At 43.1% G+C, this 25545-nt stretch overlaps 1 protein-coding gene across 12 annotated transcripts in view; it reads right to left on the reverse strand.

Annotated features, from left to right (window-relative positions):
* AFDN (afadin, adherens junction formation factor) overlaps positions 1-24726 on the reverse strand; it is a 131731-nt gene extending 107005 nt beyond the window's left edge. For 10 of the 12 annotated variants that reach the window (XM_061207562.1, XM_061207569.1, XM_061207559.1 and 7 more), the window contains exon 1: positions 24572-24726. In XM_061207562.1, the coding sequence (XP_061063545.1) occupies positions 24572-24676 (105 nt within the window). In that variant the 5' untranslated portion in view covers positions 24677-24726. The remainder of the gene's footprint in view (positions 1-24571) is intronic. The other 2 variants (XM_061207568.1, XM_061207564.1) reach the window with 1 other exon arrangement.
* Between the last annotated feature and the right edge of the window lie 819 nt (positions 24727-25545).

The raw sequence follows: 25545 nt of genomic DNA on the forward strand, positions 1-25545 counted from the left end.
GGCTATCCGGGGTCTTTTGTGTCTCCAGACAAATTTTAAGATTTCTTGTTCTAGTTCTGTGAAAAATGCCATTGGTAATTTGATAGGAATTGCACTGAATCTGTAGATTGCTTTGGGTAGTATAGTCATTTTTGCAATATTGATTCTTCCAATCCAAGAACATGGTATATCTCTCCATCTGTTTGTATCATCTTTAATTTCTTTCATCAGTGTCTTACAGTTTTCTGCATACAGGTCTTTTGTCTCCCTAGGTCGGCTTATTCCTAGGTATTTTATTCTTTTTGTTGCAGTGGTAAATGGGAGTGTTTCCTTAATTTCTCTGTGCATTAATTTTGTATCCTGCAACTTTACCAAATTCATTGATTAGCTCTAATAGTTTTCTGGTGGCACCTTTAGGATTCTCTATGTATAGTATCATGTCATCTGCAAACGGTGACAGTTTTACTTCTTCTTTTCCAATTTGTATTCCTTTTCTTTCTTTTTCTTCTCTGATTGCCGTGGCTAGGACTTCCAAAACTATGTTGGATAATAGTGGTGAAAGTGGACATCCTTGTCTTGTTCTTGATCTCAGAGGAAATGCATTCAGTTTTTCACCATTGAGAAGGAAGTTTGCTGTGGTTTGTCATAGATGGCCTTTATTATGTAGAGATAGGTTCCCTCTATGCCCACTTTCTGGAGAGTTTTTATCATAAATGGGGTGTTGAATTTTGTCAAAAGCTTTTTCTGCATCTATTGAGATGATCATATGGTTTTTCTTCTTCAATTTGTTAATATGGTGTATCACATTGATTGATTTGCGTATATTGAAGAATCCTTGCATCCCTGGGATAAATCCCACTTGATCATGGTGTATGATCCTTTTAATGTGTTGTTGGATTCTGTTTGCTAGTATTTTGTTGAGGATTTTTGCTTCTATATTCATGAGTGATATTGGTCTGTAATTTTCTTTTTTTGTAGTATCTTTGCCTGGTTTTGGTATCAGGGTGATGGTGGCCTCACAGAATGAGTTTGGGAGTGTTCCTTCCTCTGCAATTTTTTGGAAGAGTTTGAGAAGGATGGGTGTTAGCTCTTCTCTAAACGTTTGATAGAATTCACCTGTGAAGCCATCTGGTCCTGGACTTTTGTTTGTTGGAAGATTTGTAATCACAGTTTCAATTTCATTACTTGTGATTGGTCTGTTCATATTTTCCATTTCTTCCCGGTTCAGTCTCAGAAGGTTATATACCTTTCTAAGAATTTGTCCATTTCTTCCAGGTTGTCCATTTTATTGGCATAGAGTTGCTTGTAGCAGTCTCTTAGGATGCTTTTTATTTCTGTGGTGTCTGTTGTAACTTCTCCTTTTTCATTTCTAATTTCACTGATTTGAGTCCTCTCCCTGTTTTTCTTGATGAGTCTGGCTAATGCTTTATCAATTTTGTCTACCTTCTCAAAGAACCAGCTTTTAGTCTTATTGATCTTTGCTACGGTTTTCTTTGCTTCTATTTCATTTATTTCTGCTCTGATCTTTATGATTTCTTTCCTTCTACTAACTTTGGGTTTTGTTTGTTCTTCTTTCTCTAGTTCCTTTAGGTGTAAGGTTAGATTGTTTATTTGAGATGTTTGTTGTTTCTTGAGGTAGGCTTGTATTGCTATAAACTTCCCTCTTAGAACTGCTTTTGCTGCGTCCCATAGGTTTTGGATCGTTGTGTTTTCATTGTCATTGTCTCTAGATATTTTTTGATTCCCTCTTTGATTTCTTCAGTGATCTCTTGGTTATTTAGTAACATATTGTTTAGCCTCCATGTGTTCGTGTTTTTTATGTTTTTTTCCCTGTAATTGATTTCTAATCTCATAGCATTGTGGTCAGAAAAGATGCTTGATATGATTTCAATTTTCTTAAATTTACTGACGCTTACTTGATTTGTGACCCAAGATGTGATCTATCCTGGAGAATGGTCCATGTGCACTTGAAAAGAAAATGTAGTCTGCTGTTTTTGGATGGAATGTCTTATAAATATCAATTAAATCTATCTGGTCTATTGTGTCATTTAAAGCTTGTGTTTCCTCATTAGTTTTCTGTTTGGATGATCTGTCCATTGGTGTAAGTGAGGTGTTAAAGTCCCCCACTATTATTATGTTACTGTTGATTTGCTCTTTTAGAGCTGTTAGCAGTTGCCTTATGTATTGAGGTGCTCCTATGTTGGGTGCATATATATTTATAATTGTTATATCTTCTTCTTGGATTGATCCCTTGATCATAATGTAGTGTCCTTCCTTGTCTCTTGTAACATTCTTTATTTTAAAGTCTATTTTATCTGATGTGAGTATTGCTACTCCAGCTTTCTTTTGATTTCCATTTGCATGGAATATCTTCTTCCATCCCCTCACTTTCAGTCTGTATGTGTCCCTAGGTCTGAAATGCGTGTCTTGTAGACAGCATATATATGGGTCTTGTTTTTGTATCCATTCAGCGAACCTGTGTCTTTTGGTTGGAGCATTTAATCCATTCACGTTTAAAGTAACTATCGATATGTATGTTCCTGTTACCATTTTCTTAATTATTTTGGATTTGTTTTTGTAGGTCCTTTTCTTCTCTTGTGTTTTCCACTTAGAGAAGTTCCTTTAGCATTTGTGGTAGAGCTGGTTTGGTGGTGATGAATTCTCTTAGTTTTTGCTTGTCTGTAAAGCTTTTGATTTCTCCATCAAATCTGAATGAGATCCTTGCCGGGTAGAGTAATCTTGGTTGTAGGTTCTTCCCTTTCATCACTTTAAATATGTCATGCCACTCCCTTCTGGCTTGTAGAGTTTCTGCCGAGAAATCAGCTGTTAACCTTATGGGAGTTCCCTTGTATGTTATTTGTTGTTTTTCCCTTGCTGCTTTCAATGATTTTTCTTTGTCTTTAATTTTTGATAATTTGATTACTATGTGTCTCGGCGTGTTTCTCCTTGGCTTTATCCTGTATGGGACTCGCTGCGCTTCCTGGACTTGGGTGGCTATTTCCTTTCCCATGTTAGGGAAGTTTTCAACTATCATCTCTTCAAATATTTTCTTGGGTCCTTTCTCTCTCTTCTCCTTCTGGGACCCCTATAATGCGAACGCTGTTGCGTTCAATGTTGTCCCAGAGGTCTCTTAGGCTGTCTTCATTTCTTTTCATTCTTTTTTCTTTATTCTGTTCCGCAGCAGTGAATTCCACCATTCTGTCTTCCAGGTCACTTATCCGTTCATCTGCCTCAGTTATTCTGCTATTGATTCCTTCTAGTGTATTCTTCATTTCAGTTACTGTATTTCATCTCTGTTTGTTCTCTAATTCTTCTAGGTCTTTGTTAAACATTTCTTGCATCTTCTTGATCTTTGCCTCCATTCTTTTTCTGAGGTCCTGGATCATCTTCATTATCATCATTCTGAATTCTTTTTCTGGAAGGTTGCCTATCTCCAGTTCATTTAGTTGTTTTTCTGGGGTTTTATCTTGTTCCTACATCTGGTACATAGCCCTCTGCCTTTTCATCTCGTCTGTCTTCCTGTGAATGTGGTTTTAGTTCCACAGGCTGCAGGATTGTAGTTCTTCTTGCTTCTGCTGTCTGCCCTCTGGTAGATGAGGCTATCTAAGAGGCTTGTGCAAGTTTCCTGAAGGGAGGGACTGGTGGTGGGTAGACCTGGCTGTTGCTCTGGTGGGCAGAGCTCAGTAAAACTTTAATCCTCTTGTCTGTGATGGGTGGGGCTGGGTTCCCTCCCAGTTGGTTGTTTGGCCTGAGGCAACCCAACACTGGAGCTTACCCGGGTTCTTTGGCGGGGCTAATAGTGGACTCTGGGAGGGCTCACGCCAAGGAGTACTTCCCAGAACTTCTGCTGCCAGTGTCCTTGTCCTCACAGTGAGACACAGCCACCCCCCGCCTCTGCAGGAGACCCTCCAACACCAGCAGGTAGGTCTGGTTCAGTCTCCTATGCGGTCACTGTTCCTTCCCCTGGGTCCCGATGCACACGCTACTTTGTGTGTGCCCTCCAAGAGTGGAGTCTTTGTTTCCCCCAGTCCTGTCGAAGTCCTGCAATCAAATCCCGTTAGCTTTCAAAGTCTGATTCTCTAGGAATTCCTCCTCCTATTGCCAGACCCCCAGGTTGGGAAGCCTGACGTGGGGCTCAGAACCTTCACTCCAGTGGGTGGACTTCTGTGGTATAAGTGTTCTCCAGTTTGTGAGTCACCCACCCAGCAGTTATGGGATTTGATTTTATTGCGATTGCGCCCCTCCTACCGCCTCATTGTGGCTTCTCCTTTGTCTCTGGATGTTGGGTATCTTTTTTGGTGAGTTCCAGTGTCTTCCTGTCGATGACTGTTCAGCAGTTAGTTGTGATTCTGGTGCTCTCTCAAGAGGGAGTGAGCGCACCTCCTTCTACTCCACCATCTTGAACCAATCTCTGAACTCCTGTTGAAGGCAAAAACTAGGAGGACTTTTAACAGCACTAATCTAGCAAAGGAACTTAGAAGGGCAAAGTGACACTGATGAGAACAGCTCACTGTTCAACTGAGGAGTTTTCTTAACATAATTGCAAATGAGAATTTTCATGAAAAGAAGCAATCACTGAAGTCGATTCTCATTCTGCTCACCAAAATAACACTTTCAACTTCTATTCCAGAACTGTCCACAATGAAAATAAATATTCCAAATATGTGGGATATTTAACTATAACACATATATCAATATACTAAAAACAAGTACATTCTGGAATAAATTCTTTAGATAATTAATGGACTATGTTGTAGGCATGAACTCAAAGACAAAGATACAGACATGAAAAAAAAGTGTCAGCTTCTGTGAAATGAAAGCCTCAAAAACCACTGATTCTATTTTTATATATAAAGTTATACTATATCTTTTGAAGAAGATATTACCATTTCTAGACAAAATCAGAAACAGTAACAAATAAGAATTCTTTTCAATCTAAGATATGGAATACAGAATCAACCTAAAACATACAATGGGGCCCCACAAATAACCTCAACTGATACAAGGCTAAGCAAACAGATCTGAGTTTCTGTCCTGAGATGAACAAGGAGGACGGTCTGCTGGAGCAAAGAAAGCAAAACATGGAAAGGAAGAAAAATCCAAATAATAATGATGATAGAACAATACAAATAGAAGAGCACCTGACACATGTAGGTATGCACCCTAAAAGAGTCTCCTTGGTTCAGAAGCAAAGTAGCTACCTTGAACTAAGTGCTTTCTTTACATCATCTACTTCAATTCTAGCAGCAACCCTATGAGGTGGGTGCCATTATCTTCCTGTCTTACAGATCCTCATCTGAGCCTTAGAAAAACTAAGGCACTTGACCATGATCACACAGCTAATACCAATGGGTCAGAATTCTTACTCAGGAAAATCTCAAACAAGAGGCCATACTTCTAACCACCATGTGAAGCTATAGACTCTGACCTTGTTGTATAAAAGAAGGCTGTAACCCTCCCCACTTCCAGCCACATGCAGACTAAACAATCGGTAAGCATCCCACTACATGACAGATAACACAAATGTGTCAGCATTTTCTGACACACACTGAGTTTATTAAAGAGAAGTCCAAAAGGGAAGGCCAGAAAAACCAGCACTGAAGCACTGGGCTATAATGGGGGTGGAGGGTCGGGGGAGTCCCATATTGCAAAGAAATTCTAGTTAGACTAAATACCTGAATGTACAAAGTTAAACTGTAAAACATTCAGAATAGAACATGGAGCATATTCATCAAACAAGAGGGAAAAGGTCTAACAAAAGTTTAAGGAAAAGACTGATGAACCCAACTACATTTTAAAGTTTTTAAGTCTATGTGATAAGACATTGTAAAAAATAAAAAACTATAAAGAAAAATATATTTGCAAAATATATAATGTACAAAAGATTAGTATTCAGAATTTATAAAGATTTCCTACAAATCAAGTAGAAAAATACAAACAGCTCACTGAAAAAGATAAGAACAAAATATATATAAATAGGTAATTCAAAGAGAAAATCAGAACGACCACAGACATAAGAAAACATGTTCACTCACTGAAATCAGGTTAACGTAAGTAATTATTATTTCATATATTCCAGCTTACAAAAAAATTTGAATATATTGCGGATGTGAGAAATTCTGAGGTCTGGAATGTAAACTGGCATAACCATCTCAAAGACCATCTCAAAGACCAATTTGGCAGAACCTGGTAAATTAGAAACTGTGTATGGCCTCTGACCGGGAAATTACACCTCTAGATAGCCTCCTAAACACTGTCATTAGCACAGAAGGAAACACGGACAAGGGTGTTCTGTAAATCCTCCTTTGTAACACGGGACAGCTATGAACAACCTGATTGTCCCTGGACAGGAGCAGAGATAACGGACAGAGGAATACTACACAACAGTTCAAACACACCAACGACTCTCTCTGGTCTTCAGGTCAGTAGTTATCTCTGGAGGCCGAAAGGGAGAAGGTACTATAACTACTAAGTCCTTGAATTCTCTGAGCCTCATTCAGCTGGAAGAGACGGAGGTAGTAATAATAATACATCCCTTGTTGATTTGGGAATTAAACGGAGGAACAGATTGGTTGTGCATCTAAACCACTGCTCGGCGTGTAATATGTCAGAGGCGTGGCCGCGACAGTCACTCATACAGGAGATGGGCCGGGAGGAGCGCGTGACCCCCCAAAGCGCTACCCCCACGACAGAGGACCCCCCAGGATGCCAACTGTGGTAGAACCATGAGTCTCCTAGCCAGAGCTCTTCGGGACAAGAGTTCCCTACAATTTTCCAGTGATAATTCTCAAGGAATGGAAAGGAAGAAAAGGGAAGGAACTGTCTAGAAGGGAGGACAAAATAAAAACCATCACCATAGGTCAGATTTCCAAAGCTGGGACACCAACCAGTTCAAAGGTAAAGCTCACTTCACAGTAACGTTTTTACGCTATATTAAAAATGTAAATATTCAGTAACACAGGAATAACAATCTATAGTAAACGTTTCAGAAAGAAATGAAAACTAATTTAGTAACCAAAAAAGACTCAGAACAGACCTTAAGCCTAGGGGGTAGAACATTTTTATCTCCAGTTAAATCATCACCATCATCACCCCCTCCTCCTCTTCTTCTCCCTAACTCTAGGCGATGGGGGAAGAATAACGAACAAAACCGTCTCTGTTCTCACGGAACTTAGAACCGAACAGGAGGAGATCACAACAATGACAGATGGTGATACAAGAATTAAGTAAGGCAGAGGGACCAAAAGTCACTGGGGGATGTAAGTGGAAGGGGGACTTGAACAAGACCTGAGCCGTAGGGAGGGAACGTTCCCAGCAGAGGGAACAAGAGCAAGACCCCAAGCAGAAGCCTGGTGGGCACATCTGAGAAACAGCGAGACCACTGCGGCTAGAGCAGAATGAGACGGGAAAATACAGCATTAGACCTTCTCAGAAAACAGCATCGTGCTGGGCTTTGGAGGCTGAGGTACACTCTGAGTAACAGTAAAGCCGCCTGAGAGCCTGAACAGAAAACTGTATTATTAACTTAAGGTTTAGAAGTGTATCTCTGCATGGGAAACAGACTGTGAGGGGGGCAAAGGTAGCAATGGGAGGGAAAAAAAAAAAAAGGCAAGAGGTTACTGGAGCAACCCAGGTGAGAGAGGAGGCCCGCCTGGACGGGGCCAGCAGCAGGCAGCGGGGACGCCGAGGACGGGCGGGACGGTGAAGATGCCTGGAAGGCAGAGCTGCCAGGTTCTGCCGCGGCCTGATGGAACGGGAGGTCTGCGAGCCGGAATGGGCGTAAGGCTGGGGCGCGAGGAGCGAGCCAAGCGGAGGGCCAGCTGGTGCTGGAGGTGCTGGAGCTGGCGCTCAGGCGGGGAGGCCGCAGGGGATGCAGGTGTGCGCGGAGTGGGGAGTCAGCACTGGGGCCGGACACGTCCCTTCAGGGCAGTGACCACACCTGCAGATATAAACTGGGCCGTGCCGGCACCTGAAGCCCTGAGAAGGAAAGAGCTCCTGTGGAGCAGAGGGGGGGTCACAGCCAGACCTGGGCGCTCCTCCCCGCGGCACAGGAGAGCTGACCAGACCCGGAGGCCAAGTGCAGATGGAGTCGGGCGGCGGGGGGGGGGGGGGGGGGGGGGAAGGGGGGGGGAGGTCGGAGGGGTGCGAGGTGGTGACGGATCCGGCGGTTTGAAGGTCACTGGTTTGGGTGAAGTCGAGGGTTGAGTAACTTAGGGTGAAAAGCAACGACAAAGTTCTAAAATTTAACTTTCATCTTTAAAATCAGACAATTTAAATTGATAGCAAAGTACAGCTGTACTTCACGGTTTTCTTCTTTTATAGGTGGCTGGTCACATCAACCAAATTACCAAACCAGCAAAATAATCATATAATTACTGATTGTCTTAACAAGGCAGAATCAGTCGGCAGAGTTAAACAACATTTGGTACACACACACACACACACACACGCGCGCGTGCAGTTCTAATGATGACTTTTACAATGACTGATTCCCCTGAAAATGCCATTTACTAGGCATCCAATACGCTACCTCTCCCCCAAATCACATAGAAGATTCTAAAAGATAATACCAGGAAACAAAACCACCTGTTTTTTTTTTTTTAATGCTAATCATCATTTTTTAACATATTAATTTCTTTACTGTGATGTTTATATAAATAACATAAATTGAAAAAAATACATACCATATCACTAAAACAAATCAAATCAATTAGAAGCAAGTTTTAAGTAGTCAGATAACCTTAACTATTTACAACTAACAATAGAGCTAATTTCTGCAAAGCTCATGACTTAGTTTTGAACTTCTAAAGTTCATACTCTGGTTTTTGGAAACGGTTTTAAGTTCATTTACTGCTAAAAAGGAAACACATACCCCTAAAGTTCATTCTGAGAATCTTCTCAATGCATAAATAAATAAAATCATTAAAGTAAAATTAATTTAGCATTTTTACAGTTATATTGAAAACTAGGGACATAAAGCAAAACTCCAAACTAGTTAAACATTTAAAGACCTCAGAAACAAACCTATCTATGTGCAAGCCTCCTTCTGATACTATAAAGTCTGGTAGTGGAGAGATTAATAGATTTGAGCCTGATCTAAGAAAAAAAGACTGTCCACATGCTTACAAAATATGGTAATTACTAAATGTAAAAGGAAAGAGATAGAAGCCCTCAGCTGTAACTCAAGCTAAGATAGCTACAATTTTAAAAACAGGTGCTCCCTTGATCTTTTAGCTACTTTTCAAGTACATAAAAACGAAGAAAGAAATGAGCCAATAAAATACATTCACTTATGGATATAAAATTAGAAGACCAAAATGACTAAGTAGAAAAAAAATTTTTTAAATACAGGATAAAACATCAATATGCATTTGTACAAACTGAAAAGATTAAAACAAATATCCCAACAGAAAAAGGGATACTTCACCTAAAAAGTATAATGGCCAGAGAAGTCGTGAAAGACGCTCCACCTGAACCATGAACGAGGAAATGTGAAGTTTGAAACCGATGACTTTTCAACTGTCAGATTGAAAAAAGATTGGTTCCCAATATACAACGTTAGGTAAAGGGTCATACTCACAACCATGGGGGTATGAACTGCAACAGCCTTTTAAGGTAAGAATTTGGCAAAGTCTATCAAAATGTTCTGTGCGTACAGCCCTTTGATGTAAATTCTGCTTTTGGAAATCTTTTTTATAGAAATACAACTACAGAAAGAGATGTTTGCAAAATGTTCACAGGAACATTACTGAAACATTGTATTGCAGAGCGTGACTAGTGTGACTAGTACGCGGAATATTAATTACACAGCTGTCAAAAATTAAGAGAATTTTCTATAGGTGTTATAAAGGCGTCTATAGCTTCCTTTTGAGTAAAAATAAGTCCGTTAGTACTCACCTAAAAAGTCGTACTTAATTTTAATTCTTCAACAGCCACTATCCCATGGAGGTTCTGCTCCTGGGGCCAGTCAGACACTGAACCGTCAACACAAATGTAACCATTTAGAACAGAAGGTTCTAACTAGAGACCACAGCTCTAAGTGAAAAGCAGCAGCATTTTTCCGGAAAGAATCTATTATTTCTTACGATGTGCTGTCAAGTCGTTAGTGTCTGCAATGAGCTACACATGTTTTAGAAATTCCCTAATTCCTAGAGTAAAATCACGCTAGGCCCCTGTCTTCTTGCAGAGACCCCACAGCAACTCTGAAACACTCGTGGCGCAGGAGAGGAGGAGAGAAGACGGCACAGGGGCAGCGGCCACCAGGACACCAGCCCTCCCACGAACACCCCCCCCCCCCACGGCTCCCATGACCCAGCAACACCAGCAACATGTACCAGTAGCTACGCGAGCGCCGTCTACAGTCGATGTCTTAAGTAAGCGTGCTGTGTCAGCTCCGGCCCACACCAATCTGCCTGCTAGATCTCAGGATAATGGTCCCATACTTAATTACAGGTCTTTTCTGAATTAAAGAAATAAGGAGGGCTTCCCTGGTGGCGCAGTGGTTGAGAATCCGCCTCCCAATGCAGGGGACACGGGTTCGAGCCCTGGTCCGGGAAGATCCCACATGCCGCGGAGCAACTAAGCCCACGTGCTACAACTTCTGAGCCTGCGCTCTAGAGCCTGCGTGCCACAACTACTGAGCCCGCGCGCCTAGAGCCCGTGCTCCGCAACAACAGAAGCCCCCCCGCTCACCTCAACTAGAGGAAGCCTGAGTGCAGCAACGAAGACCCAACGCAGCCAAAAATAAATAAGTAAAATAAATAAATAAATAAAATAAATTTGTTGAAAAAAAAAATAAGAGGATAGAGTCCAATGTTAAAATACTTACATCGCCAAGAAAGAAGAGCCAAATGGAGTCACCCAAGGGAAATCAGGGAAGGTGGAAATGCACAAATACCATTACAAAGAAAAAGCGGGGGGCAAATAAAGTCTTCTGTGGTCCTACAATGGGCAACTGGTTTTGGCAGTTAGGAAACCAAGGTTACTTCGAGAAAAGCAGTTTAGCAGGCTAGGAGGACCGGAAGCAAGAAGGCAGGGATGAGATGAGTTACAAGGCGGCAGATCACAGAACAGAAAGCTCAGCACGAGACACCTTCGCTCCAAACCTTCCCCCCGGGCTGGACAGCAATACGCTCTTCTCCTGTACTGGACCTGGATGGCCTCCAGCTTTCCATATGCTCGACCTCAGAGAGTTTGGTTCTCAAGCTTTCTGTCCTAGGTCCTTTCTCTCCTGAGGCTCGCCCAACCTTGGCTACCTTCCAGCCACACCCTTCTCCCCCATCCCCTTCCTCTTAGCTGTCTATGTAGGAAACTTCTACCTGGACATTCATAAGCACCTCAAATTCAATACATCTCAAAGACAGCTTTTTATTTCCCCACCCAAATCTAATCTACCACTTGTATTTTTTTTTAACTCTGGCTAAGGGTACCACCACCTACCTAGTAGCCAAGTACAAACCTGGGATGATCCCGGACGACTTTTTCTCTTAAACAATCTCCTTGCCACTCTCCAAGTCCCAACTGTACCTCCTCAAGTTTCATCCTCTCCTTCCACGTGAACTGCGGCCTTGATCCCACAGACACACCTGCCATAAACCCTGTCAGCCTCCTGCCTACAGGCCCGCTCTCCCCTTGCCCCGTAGACTCTGCCGCCAGCGAGGCCAGGCGCGCTCAACTGCAAACTTCATCACCTTCTTTCATCTGCAATGTTCTCACCTTGGCTTACAAGGCCCGCAAGAAACCAGCCCTGTTAACACCTGCAGCTCCACAGCCAGCAGCTGGCACCTTGGCCCAGACAGGCCAGCGGGCACACTCGTCCGTCCAGACACACACGGACACACACTAGGCCATGCTGCAAAAACAAATGAACCCAAGAGCTCAGTGGCCACAACTCCAAAGTTTCATTTCTCTCTCATGATCACTCTGTTCCAGCCTTCTTCATCAGCCCCAGCCTGGGACACACTAATTCACGGAGGAGGGAAGAGCAGTAACAGAAGCATGGATGTGGGACCTAAAGCTGCTGCTCAGAGTGGCATGTCACTGGCCAAAGCAAGCCACGTGGTCAAGCCTGGTGCCAGGAAGGCAAGGCCCTACGATCCTCTTTCAGGGAGGAGCAGAAAGTAACGAGGAACAAGCCAGCCTGCAGGTCACCAATGCACCTGCGTGTTCACGGGCACAAAAACGGATTCAACCAGATTGAATACTTTTAAATAAGTTTTCCACCTTTTCTACAAATTCCTCAGGACTCAGAGTAAACATTTCCTAAAATGACCTCAGTGAAGCTTTGCTGACCTGCCCTCTAGGAAAGGTGCGGTGCCCATGTGCTCCCCTCGCCCCCAGGTGCTCCCCTGGCCTCCACACCTGTTTACTGTGCATTCCTACGTGCTCCCCTGGCCCCCAGGTGCTCCCCCGGCCTCCACACCTGTTTACTGTGCGTTCCTACGTGCTCCCCTGGCCCCCAGGTGCTCCCCTGGCCTACACACCTGTTTACTGTGCCCGCCCAGGTGCTCCCCCGGCCCCCAGGTGCTCCCCTGGCTCCTCCAAACCGGCACACAGGTGTCTCCCTTGATCGCTGCCCCGCAGGTATCAGATGAACACGTATTTGCTGCACTACTAACGCTCTTTGCCAGGAACACCCTCCCCTGATCCACAGGGAAAATTCCCCATCATCTCAAGACCCATCTCAACAGTCTATGAAGAGGCCCCTGCCCCTCAGCATCCCAACGGAGCACTCACCACACTACTGCCATGCCTTTCAGTCTACCTGCCACACTAGAATGGGAGCTGCTTGAGAAAAGGATCAGGTGTCCACTAAGCTTTGCGTGCTCGGCACTTACGCAGTGACTGGCACGCAGTAGGTGACCACTGAGTGAGCGCCCACGGATATGCGGCAGCAGAGAGGGTCACAGGTACCGCGTGGGAGGGCCAGGGTTCCACCTCAGGCCCAGGCGCTGCCGGCACTGCGGGCTACAGCTTAAGCTTTCTTCTTAGGGCACAACGGGGCCATTATGCAGAGTCTTGTTTCCCTTCCCTCCCTCAGATAGAGCATTTCAGCTTTCTCTTGTGTAGGCCCAGTCCCTATAAACAAAGCCTAAAACATAGAGGCACTCAATAAATATTAGTCTGAATGAATGAATACTGCATTAGCCTATGACAAACCCAAGAGAAGTGTTTAAATGCCATAGTTTTAACAGGGCTAAGCCACTAAAAAAAGAAACAAAAACAAATATGCCACAGAAGCAATTTCTCACAGCACTCAGGCCCTGAAGTAAGTGCATAACCATTTCCAAAATTTTTGCTCACAAGTTCATAGAAGCAAACAAGAATTATCATTGTACTTAATGTAAAATCTGTAATGCTTCTCAAGAATCAAGCTGTTGATACCAATCACATGCATTTGTAATTACATACTAAAGATAAAATGTCTAAAAACGTCATTACACCAATAAAATGGAAACATTGCTGAAGCACTGGAAATTTGTTCAGAAGCTGTGCAAACCACAAACAAGTAATATTTAATAGTTTAGGTGCCACTCAGTAAAAAAAATTAATGATAACTTTAAAGTTAAATTATATTTTGTGCGAGAAATATGAACCACAAGAATCTAAAGGCAAATGCAACATCAAACTGATACAAATAAGGAAAATATGATGGGTGACAACTTGAAGTTACATGCATCTAATCACCCTGTAACACTAGTTTAGTGAGTACACTTAGTTTGCTGTCATCACAAATTGGGTATGCTAACGCGGGGTTCCCATAATCAAATACTCAGCCTTTGGCTCATAAAAGAAAAGTACACTTAACTTCCCACCGAGAAACTTCCTCCACGCTTTACTATTTCTTTCAAGAAGAGAAAACGTAGGCTCATGACAGAGAAGTAAGTGTGTATGATCTCGAAGGTCCACTATACTGTTCTCCAAAACGGCCGTTTTTGTCTGAAATTCTCCCTTCCAGTTTGGGAATGGCAAATATTTACTCAGTAGACGTTAGTCAGAATCGTCAGTAACCAACAAGTAATTAGCTCTAGAAGACTCTGTTGAAACTCCAATGTTACCTGGGGGGGAATTGCTAGGTAATATGTAAACAACACTTCATGAAGTTAAATTAACTGAGCCCCGGCAGTGACGAGAACAAACAAGTTTTGCTTGTCATTTCATTTGAGGCACAGACCAGGAAAGGGCCGGGGCCACAGCCGGGATCCAGAGTAAAGTGTAGAAGAAAGGCAGTGAAGGAGGCTCATCAAGAGGAAAAGGGACGAAGTAAACCGGTGTGAGCAGACGGCAGGACTCCGATCACCGCCCTGCCGCCATGAGAGGGTCTGAACTCAGCAGTGCCCAGAACCTCAGGGAGGTAGGGCCTACCTTTCCTTCCCTCGGGCACAGGAAAGCTATCAGTGAAGCTACCAAACTCTTGGTTACTGTGCAAGATACAAGGTATCCAACAGTCTGCATACAGTTAGAAAATAAAATATGGCTGCACCACGTTGACTACAAAACACAGAATCACCTGTCTCAAAGATAAAAGATATAATAGGGCTTTAAAAAGTCAAGATGAAAATCCATACACTCATGTATATATAAGATATGCATACGTATGCACATAAGGTTTCACTGTATCATGCCTGTGGTTCTTCCTTAAAATTAAGCTCTAAATTGTTCTGTTTCTAAATCGCAGTGATCTTAACTCTCCAAATTCTCATCATGGTTACGGGAAGGCTCTAGAGCCAGACTACCTGGGTTCCGATCACTGCTCCCAGCTTACCAGTTCTATACCCTTGAGCAAGTTATTTGATCTCCCTGTGCCTTGGTTTCTTCACCCAAAATGAGACTAGCAAAAGTACCCACCTCACGGGATTGCTATAAAAACTAAAAGAGATAATACATGCAAAGCATTTACACTAATGTCATGTGTATAGACACTATACATTTACGAAATGTTAAGTATTATAACTGTTATCAGAATAACCTACGAAGCTTTTAAAAACTGGATTCCTGACAGACCTGGCTGATTAGATAATCTAAATAACATGATTAATAACATAACATGATTCAGTACTGGTTAAAATGTAAATAATTAATAGCCAAATGCAACTAAATATACATGTATACTTCAAGCACTTCCAAATATTCTAAAATAAGCACATAATTTCCACAATAGAAAAAAAGCAAATGCATTAACTCCTTGATGTCTAACAACATTTTCAAGAATATACTTCAAAAGTAAACCATAGAAGAACATCATAAATGTTTTTTAGTGCTTTTCCAGATTTACTGGTCTTAATTTTACCGTCCTCGATATTCCCAAAATAACAATTTCATGAAGGTAATAAAAAATTATTTTTAAAAACTGAAATCAACAAGTTTGGCACAAAAACACCGTAACTGTACTATGAACTCAACAAGGTCACCTTTGCCAAACTAGAATTAAACACGCATTTCAAAATATCCGCGGTCCTAAGTGTGAAATGTGGTGAAAACGCTGTCTGTCATGGCGCTCCCGCCAGGCTCCTCCTCTGAATAAGCAGAGCTCAGCTGATCTGCAAAGGAATCAGTCACAAAGTCACTTATTCAGCAATTCAGATTTCTCATCTGTATATTATTACTCTGGTAAATTAAAACAAGATGTCTATTAATAAACATGTCTCACTAAGTGGTTAAAAACAGTGCACCATCAAAATAATTTAGTAATACTATCAGTAGAAAGGAAATGGTCACCAAAGCTTCAAAATGAACTTACACCTAGCCATGAATGAAGAACACAATATATCTGCTGCAAAAAAAGTTGCCACTGAGTAGCTAAATTAATCTTAAGTGTTGCTAATCTTTAACATAAATTCAATATTCTAATATTTTGTTTTTACCATATGCATTTTAAAAAGTAATATGTTCACCTATTATTTATAAGCATTAAAATTTCGTATCATGCATGGCGAGTTTTAAAATATAAATACTACCTGTGCTGTCTCTCTCTCGGGAGATATATTAAAGCTAAGGGAAAATACTAACTGTTTTTTGGTTAAAAACAGTAGGAAAAAAACATCTTTATGGGATTCCCTGGTGCTGCAGTGGTTGAGAATCCACCTGCCAATGCAGGGGACATGGGTTCAAGCCCTGGTCTGGGAAGATCCCACATGCCGCGGAGCAACTAAGCCCGTGTGCCACAACTACTGAGCCTGCGCTCTAGAGCCTGCGAGCCACAACTACTGAAGCCCGCACGCCTAGAGCCCGTGCTCTGCAACAAGAGAAGCCACCGCAATGAGAAGCCCACGCACTGCAACGAAGAGTAGCCCCCGCTCGCTGCAACTAGAGAAAGCCCACGCGCAGCAACAAAGACCCGACGCAGCCAAATATAAATAAATAAAATTTAAAAACAACAACAACAACAAAAACATCCTTACACAGTCAGTGGTTGGCATAATGCAGAGCTGATGTTTCGTAAGGAAAGACTGGAAAGGACAGACAAGCGCCTGAAGACATGAGCCCACATCAACAACACACCCACCAACCACGCTACTTGGAAGATTAGACGCCACTGTTGCGGCCCAGGAGGGAGTGGCCCAGGTCATAACCTGAGTGAATCAGAGTAATAAAACTTCACAGTCACTGCTTTAGCTAGGTTATGGTCAGTACCCTTCAACAGCAAAAATGTAAATGCTTGCATCTTATTACTGATAACTAAAAATTAAAATAGGTATTTATAAACAAAAATTAAGCAAATATATATGTAAAATAAATTAATATTATGTTAAAATCTACCTTTCTATCATAATGAGTCTTATGTTCACGCTTTAAATGTTACATATGTTAATTTTATAGCCCTAGTTGGAAAATACCATGAATACAGACTTTAATATCCACCTGAGAATGTATTTTAAAAATCAGCCCAAACCAAAACTCTTAAAACCAATCACTAAGTATTCTAGGGTAGCAGCTCACAAACTGTAATCCAGGAATCCCTGGGGTCCCCCCTCAGACCCTCTCAGGTCAACTGTGAGGTCAAAACTCTTTTCCTACGAATACTTAGGCAGTATCAGCCTCTCTCACCACGTTGGCATTTATACTGACGGTAAAAAGTAATGGCAAGTAAAGGTGATAGCACGTTACCGCAAATAGAGGCAGCAGCAGCAAACTGTCCTAATGGTCCATGTATTTTTCACTGCTATGCATTCACACCTAAAAAAAAGGCCAGTTTCACTTGGACTCTTGAGTATATTTGTTCAATATCCTATTTGCCAAAATACAAAGTGCACATAAAGAACTTCTACTTATCAGAGTCTGATGGCTCTCTCAAGAAAAAGCACGTGTGCGACCGCGTAAACGTTGTGAACTAAGCCGCTTTTTTCACGGAACACCATTTCCACCTGGAAGGGCTGCTGACAAACTACAGTTATTCGGGTGTGGATGTTGGGCCTTTTCTCAGAAACAAACGAAGCGAGAGCCCCTTCCTTCAAGTGCTGCCGTGGCAGGGCTGCCGGCAATAAAATCTGAGCTTTGACAGAAAACTAGGCGTTTTGAAAATGTGTCTCCACCACTGAGCTTGAGAGCTTCCCAATACTTAAGAGTTTTCTAGTCAGTGATGATATTAACAATGTGATAGTTTTACATTGTTTAAAGAAATTTATCAACATGTGGAAAATCCACACAGCTCAGTGAACCAATATTTTCCAAATGGTCAATGCATGATGGCACAAAACCACGCATGGGTACAAGATCCATTCAAAGTGCAAAACAGACAAATGGATCTTAATGTAACAGAATATGAAAAATATTTAAAACAATCTTCCAAAGGAGAATTGTGTACCAGAAAATAAAATACTTAGGTTCAAACTAGAAATCTTCATATAACTGATTCTTACTTTTATTACCAATGTCTCTTAAAAATAATCACCCCAATAATCCCCCCCAAATACTTGCCAACAAAAAAATTCATTAAAGTGAAAAATCTAATGTAACATAACCTAAGAACTCATTAAGAAGCTCATGTAAAATTACGGTATATTGTAAACTTATGTAAAACCACGGTAGATTTTACAAGCATTTCTCTACAAGTCTGGTGCACTCAGAAATTTATTCAGATAATAATATCAATACCTACCTAAAAATAATGTATTTGAAAGACACCTTCCCAGGGTATACATTTTATACCAAGTATGTATACAGGAAGAGTCATGCATTTTAAGAATACAGTGGTTTTTAAACATCTGATCGTATCCAACGGTGACTGTACTGCTGCTCGCATTTCATTTCCTCTCCTCAACATATGGAACTAGACCAGATTCATAGCAAAAGGGGGGAAAACTGGCAACCTCCAGCCTCAGTACCAAAAGCTGGTAACAGCAGCACAAAAAGAAATTATAAGATAGAAATTTTGTTAGTTCTCCTGCAAAAATCAGGAAATAGAAAGTATAATAAGTAAGTCACCATGGAAAGTACCACTATTAGCAAACAAGGGTAAAGAGAAGGTACATTCTTTAAAGGAACAAATGGTTTAAATTTGCCAAAACCAAAGTCTGATTTTCCTTTAACAGAACATGTGTGAAATCAAGCAACAGAGAACTGTAAGCTATGATTTGGAATAAAACACACCAGCTAGACTGCTCTTAACCAATAAAATACCCAAACAATAGTAACAAATGAGCATTTTTTTCTTGGGTCCTATTTTTGAGGGTCAAACTCTCTTCTACTCTGAGTAACAGTGGAACCCTCAGGGGGGGTTTTAGGAAGCTGGGCTAGACTTCTCCTTCGGAAGCACCTGTCCCACTGTTCGCACTGCCCGACGGCAGCAGAGCCAGACTCAACAGTGACATGTCCTCTTCCAGTTTGCTCCGTCCAACCGAAATGGAAAATGGCTTTCTTTCAAAACCCAAAGAAGTGAATGATCCTGTCCAGCGTGCCGAGATCAAATGGGCACGAACAGCACTAGTAAAGTCAGGGAAGTCCAAAACCTCAGGAATGGAAAACACAAACAATTGAAGCAAGTTCATCTTGTTCACGCGAGAGTGAACCCCCCCCCACGCCTGTCATCCTGGTGTGATCAGTCTTCACAACAGTGCTCCATAAGGTCAACCCAACTATAACGCAGTGACCTCCCTGAGAAAGCAAAGCATGCTGTGTGTATCCAACCTAGAAACACGACAACGCAAACGACAGCGACAAAAGTTCACACCTTATCTTCTGTAAGCTACACAACTTACTTTTTCCTTAACATTAAACTTCTTTTGAGTGAAAACATAGAAATTTTGGCTATTTTCCAGTCACAGTAAACTATTCAATCTCGGTTCCTGTAAATAATTTCATTCATGACACAATTGTAAAACTGCAAGTATAAAATTCAAATTATCCTTATCTTTTGGGATCAACTGATACTGGGAAAATACTTCCCTGGCTTCCACGTGAACTACTGCTACTTGTCTATGTACTTACGTTAACTTTATGAAGGACACTCACTTCCTGAATTAAATGTATTATGGCTCTGGTCAATCACCTATGCCAAAATGATAAGTGAGCTTTTATATTTTTATTGTTGTAGAACAAAATCTCAACCAGATGACCTGAGACAGACCAGCCAATACGTCCCCACCAGCCCTCAGCCTGCTTTATTTAGACCCCGTCCATGACCCCAAATATAAGGAAAAGCTCCAGCTCGTGCACAGCTCCCGCATAAAGACGGTCCACCCGGACAACACGCCCACACCTACCATTACCTCGTACCTGTGGGACGCTGACCGGAAGCCACCACTGGACTTGCAGGGCCTGCCAGCCTGTCAGCGTCGGCTGACGACTGGGACGCGCCCAGACCTGGTAAGTGGGTCTGTGGGATGTGGCTCACTGCTTAGTACCTAACTTACAAATGTAAGTATAGGTCCAACAAAATTTACCACCGTCCTAGACATCGTCAAGGTGAAGGAGCGTATCCGAAATACAATCAGCCAGGAAACTAATAGCAACAGCAACATTCTGAACAAAAATCAACAGACTCTACCTAACCTGAAAATACTTTTCAATTAAGAGGTCAGTTTACTGTTCCATAAATATTACTCATATATACATTTTTATGTATAATAAAGGAAAGCAAGCTAATATCAAAATAACTGCTATATTATTAATTAGCATTTTCTGATATTACACCCAGTTCAAGTCTGGTAAAACTGTTTATAAACAAATTAATCTACGCCACCAGAATAATAACCAACCACTAATAATAATACTTTATACACTACAACTGCTCAATTAAATACTTAATGACATAACTCTAAACCTTGTTCTCTTAAACACCCCACCAACTTGGTACCATATCCTGATCTTCTGCAAATCAAATTTTTTCATGAATATGAAAGAACCACTTTTGCTATTCTACTATTAACCACAATCAAAAATTGATAGCTCTAGAAAAGCCTACACTTACAACACTTACATTCCATTAAGTCTATAAATTGCATAAAGTAAAATTATTTTTCATTGGCAGGAGCACAGCAAAGTGAAGCGAGTCAAGATGCCGCTTCAGTTACAAGGTAAGGAAGCCATGTGAAACAGAGCCTTGACCTCACACCCACAAGCACACACCCACAAACATAAACTGTAACCAATTATTACAGGAAAAAAAAGTAAAGACTTTTTAAAAGGAGCAGAGATGCCTATAAATACTAAAATCACATCACTGGCAACTGCCTATCTCATTATACATTAGTCACCAGAAATACAGACGTTCTAAAGTACCAACGTTTAATAATACAACTGTTGTTTTCAAAATAGTTTCCAATATAGTTAAGTTGTATGATTAAAGCATAGTCACAACCTAAGCATTAGTCTGAAATATACATTTAGCTCTAAGTTATGCAATTACTGCTACTTCATCTGAAGACTGCCTACTCCACCTCTGCTGACAAACTGGAAGTTATTTTTTACACACACCTCTGGGTAATATGAATCACCACATTACTTCTCAAGATTAATCAGAATACTAAAATATAACATATTTACCTTTAATAAAGAATATATGGGTATCCACACAAATTCTAGGTTACTTTTTTCCCACCAATGCAAAAAGAAGGCAATGAATTCAATAAGTAATAAAACAAATGACTTTAAGAAATGTCTCATGAAGTGAAGTGGTCAACTACCTAGCATGGTTTTTGCATTTAGGTGTAAACTTTATGCAAAAGAATAAGACTTGACAAGATAAATCTTTAAGATCCTAAAAGCCAATTTCGCTAAGTTTAAAAAAAGCATGTATCTTGTTTTGTCAAGAATAAAGGTACACACGAAGGAAGCCATATTCAGTATTCTTTCCACAAAATATTTACTGAGCACCTACCATGTGACAGCCATAAAACTGTTTAAAACAATAAAACTCTAAGCTCCCGCCTTCATGCAATCAGAGAGGGATTCAGACAAACCAACGGCTATAATAACAAAATTGGGATAAGTTAAACAACAGAACACCAAAAAACAACACGGAGACCTTTGGGTAACTAGAGAAGCCCTCTTCTGAGGAGGTAATGAGATTAGGAACAAGAACTCTGCCATAATAAATAATCAGAAATCCCTAAAGGAAATAAAGACTTAACATCAAAAATAAGAAAAGGACAGACAGGACTAAAAAGCTCTCAGAAGCATTTATTATGAGCTATAGTTTCCCATAGTAATCAAGATATTAATTCAGCTTAACATCAATCTCCTGGTGAGAAAACATCAACTTTAAGTTTAGATCATCAACTCTCATTTTAAATTCCAAAAGGATCTGGGATCCAGAGTGAGGAAGGGGTTGAAAAATACACAATGATAAAATATAACTTGCTTTTTCTTTGGAAGCCCTCTTACACACAAAGGTGAATATGAAGCAAACTTAACCAAGTTGATTTTAAAACATATTCTAATGTTCTTTAAAAGTGAATGTAACCCAAAAAGCCAAGTTTATCATCTTCCTAAACATAGACACCCCAGATCAGTGGTTATCCAAGGCTGCCTGAAACCAATCACAGATGATCTATAGTTATATAATTTGATAACAGATATTGATCACTGTAGCCCCCAAAAAAGCAATCAAAAGAAAACAAACCACAACTAAGCTCTCATATATGTACATAAAAAAGATTATCCAAATATATAAATATAAGGCTTAAATCATATTCCTACAAATCAAATTCTGCAGTAAATTTGCTCAACATTTACTGACCATAATGAAGGCCAATATAATGCTTACATTCTTATAGAAAACTAAGAACAATGACTTGTGACGGACAAATAGAGTAAAAATTCATTATTTCTCAGATGGTAAAAAACTGCAGACAACAAAGTTTAGATAAAGTAAATCGAAACTGTTGGCCTTGAAATAGTGATTTAGAGAATTATTAACTTTAGTTTTTACCTGCATCATAATGAAAAATACATGCTAAATGTGAAGCTTAAACTTCCAAGACCACAATAAACTTAATAGTATGCAAAGGTTCTCCGGAAAACAAAAAGTAAAGTGTGAACTAGGTATTAGATAATATAAGAGCTAAGAAAATAACATACAGGTATTTTAAAAAACCAACTTATTTCATTATGAAGAGCTTTCTAACATAATCCCGGAGAATCATTTCTAAAAATTGAAATGTTCAGATATAAGTGGGGAGGAGAAACTACTAAATGAAATATATAATCATTTCCCAGAAATGTCCTTTAACTTTTGCTCAACACGTGTGCACGGCAACTTTTCACCCACAGAATAACTAGGAAAAGAGTAGCTCTCCAAATGAGAGGCCAGTTTTACTTTAATAACTACTATATCTAAAAAAATAGAGAAAAAGTTTCAATCGAGAGCTTAAAAATAGAATTAATAAAATCAATGAACTCTAATCTGTTTTTAATTCAGGATTTTTTAAAATGCCAATGCAATTTAAAATCCCAAAGAGTAAACTGAATTACCTATTACTAAACTGAAAAAATATTCCTTTTCACGACCAGACTTGGGAAATCGCTGAAAAAAAAAAAAAAATTATAAATAGGTCCATTCAGACAGAAAAAAACAACTATCTACCACAATAATATTTTACATCCGAATTTTTAAAGCCAGAGATAAGAAAAATGAACTCATTATTCTGAAAGACAACATAATCCTGAAGGCCAAATTACTGCAGTCACCTTTCAAAAGACGTGCTAATAAGCCTATGAATGAACACCTACCTACATATTATCAATTTACTTACTGGCACCTAACTCATAAAATCATTAGAGAAGGTGAGCTGTGAATCAGGAGTAAGTCAGTATCGGTGTGCAAATCGGCAACCTGAACCTAATAATTTATATTAGTATTCAACTAAGGAGTAAGATAAATGGCTCTGCCCAGGAAGACAGAAGAAATGGATCTTTCCCACCACAGGCAAAATCAAGACGCTGAAAAGGTGAAGGTCAAGTTTACTCAGAAATATAAACTGGGGTTTAATGATAGGGATTAAATTTCATGAGAATGTTCAAATTTGCCAAACAGGATTGCTGCCCAAAAGCTGGCATTTTAGTAAATAATACTAACTTTGAACTACCAACTACAACAAATCAGAAACAGATGCTATTAAAATAATTTCCTAAGAGAACGTAAATCCTCTGTAAGGTGTATTTCGTGTGGCTAAATTCTGTGCAACTACAGCCTGAGAAGCAAGCACAGCTCTGAGCGCTCGTTGGGATGAATCCATTTTCAGGGTCCCTCCCTGACCCTCACCTCCACTCCCATCCCCCAGCTCTCCCAGACCGGCGGATGGGGACGAAACCTATTTTTTTTTTTTTTTTTTTTTTTAGCTGTTGGGAACTCCTTCAGCAGCTTTGCTATAAACAACTACCATTGTCCCAGGCCGAGAGCAAGAGAGATTTCCTCCTTTTCCAGGAGCACGCCCAGGACCGGCCACCACCGCCCGCCCCCCGCCCAGCCCCTCCCCCAGCCCCCCCAGCCCCCCTCCCCCTCCCTCGATCTTCCCCCCCCCCCGGTCCGGGCCCCCTCCCTCGATCGTCCCCCCCCCCCCCCACCGTCCGGGCCCCCTCCCCCAGCCCAGGTCCTCTGCCCCACCCCCTCCCTCGATCTTCCCCCCTCCCGCGGTCCGGGCCCCCTCCCCCAGCCCAGGTCCCCTCCCCCTCCCCAGCCTGGGTCACCGCGGACGCGCGCACGGCCGGCGCGGGGAGGGGCGCCCTCCCGTCCACCTGAGCGCAGGCAGCGAATGGGAGGAAACCTTCTTTCCACGGGAGTTCAATTCCGGGCCGCGTTATCAGCAGAGCCGCACAATTGGAACAACTTTCCCGATATTTACTTTACGCTCCCGGCCGCCAACCCCCAAGTTCCAAAACCACCGCGGCCGCCGCGGTCACATGCTCGCGCGTCCCGGTGACAAAGGTCCGCGGGCCCAGGCCGAGCGCCGCGACCCCGGCTGCGGGCGGGGAGACCCGCGAACGACGTCCCCGCCACGCCCGCCTCCCCCGCCCCCCGCCGGGGCACAGGTGACCGCGCTCCGCCCGCGCCCGGCGCGGCCACCCCGGGTCCGGGGGCGCGGCCGGCGCGGGAGGGGGTCCCGGGGGGCGGAAGGGCGTCGCCGGGGAGGGGGGACCCCGGCCGGCCGCGTACCTCGGTGGGCTGGCTGATCTCGAACAGGTCCAGCCGGTTGGCGTTCCAGTGCTGGATGATGTCGGCCAGCTTCCGCCGCTCCTCGTCGCGGCCGCCCGCCGACATCCTCCGGCCGCGCTCGCCCGCCCGCCCGGGCCGCCGCGGGGTCGGGGCCGGGTCGGGGTCGGGCGGGGGGCCACGCGCCTAGGTCTGCGGGCCCGGCTCGGGGCTCGGCCGCCTCGGCCCCGCCGGCCGGCGCCCCGCGCTCCCGGTTCCCGGCTCCGCGCGCCCGGTTCCGCACTCCCGGCTCCGCGGCCGCGTCCGGCCGCCTCAGCTCTCGAGTTCTCGGGCTCCGCGGGTTCCTCAGCCGCCTCCCCCGGCCCCGCTCTCCGCCGCAGCCGCCTGCCCGCCCCGCGTCAGCCCGCCGGCCGGTGTGCGCCCCGAGCGCCCGCCCGCACGCGCCGCCGCCCCGCCCGCCGTGCGCGCCCCCGCGCCCGCGCGCCCGCGCCCGCACCTCCGGCCTCCGCTAGGTGATGCTGCGCCCGCCTGCGCGCCGCGCCGCCCGCCGGGCGGGGCTGGGTTCCGACGGTCGGTACCGGGTCCGACTGGTGAGCCAGGTTCGGACCGTATCGGGTTCGAGCGGGCGGTACCGGGTCAGACGGGCGGGCGGCCGGGTTCGGACGGGCGGTACCAGGTCCGACCGGTGGGCGGGGTTCGGATGGGCGGTACCGGTCCGACTGGTGGGCCAGGTTCGGACGGTGGGTTCAGACGGGCGGGCTGGGTTCGTATAGTACCGTGTGGGGACGGGCGGTATCGGATCTAGCTAGTGGGCGGAGTTCGGGCGGGCGCTGCCGGGTCAGACGAGCGGGCCAGGTTCGGCTGGGCGCGCTGGGCCGTGGAGGCCGCAGGGCTGGGACTCGCAGAGCCCCTCTGGGCGCTGATCGCACTGGGCCCCGCAGCGCCCCGTTCCCGTGCGGGCTCCAGGGTGACTCCCG

This window comes from Eubalaena glacialis, chromosome 12 (assembly GCF_028564815.1).
Source record: "Eubalaena glacialis isolate mEubGla1 chromosome 12, mEubGla1.1.hap2.+ XY, whole genome shotgun sequence".
In the NCBI taxonomy this organism is placed as follows: Eukaryota; Metazoa; Chordata; class Mammalia; order Artiodactyla; family Balaenidae; genus Eubalaena; species Eubalaena glacialis.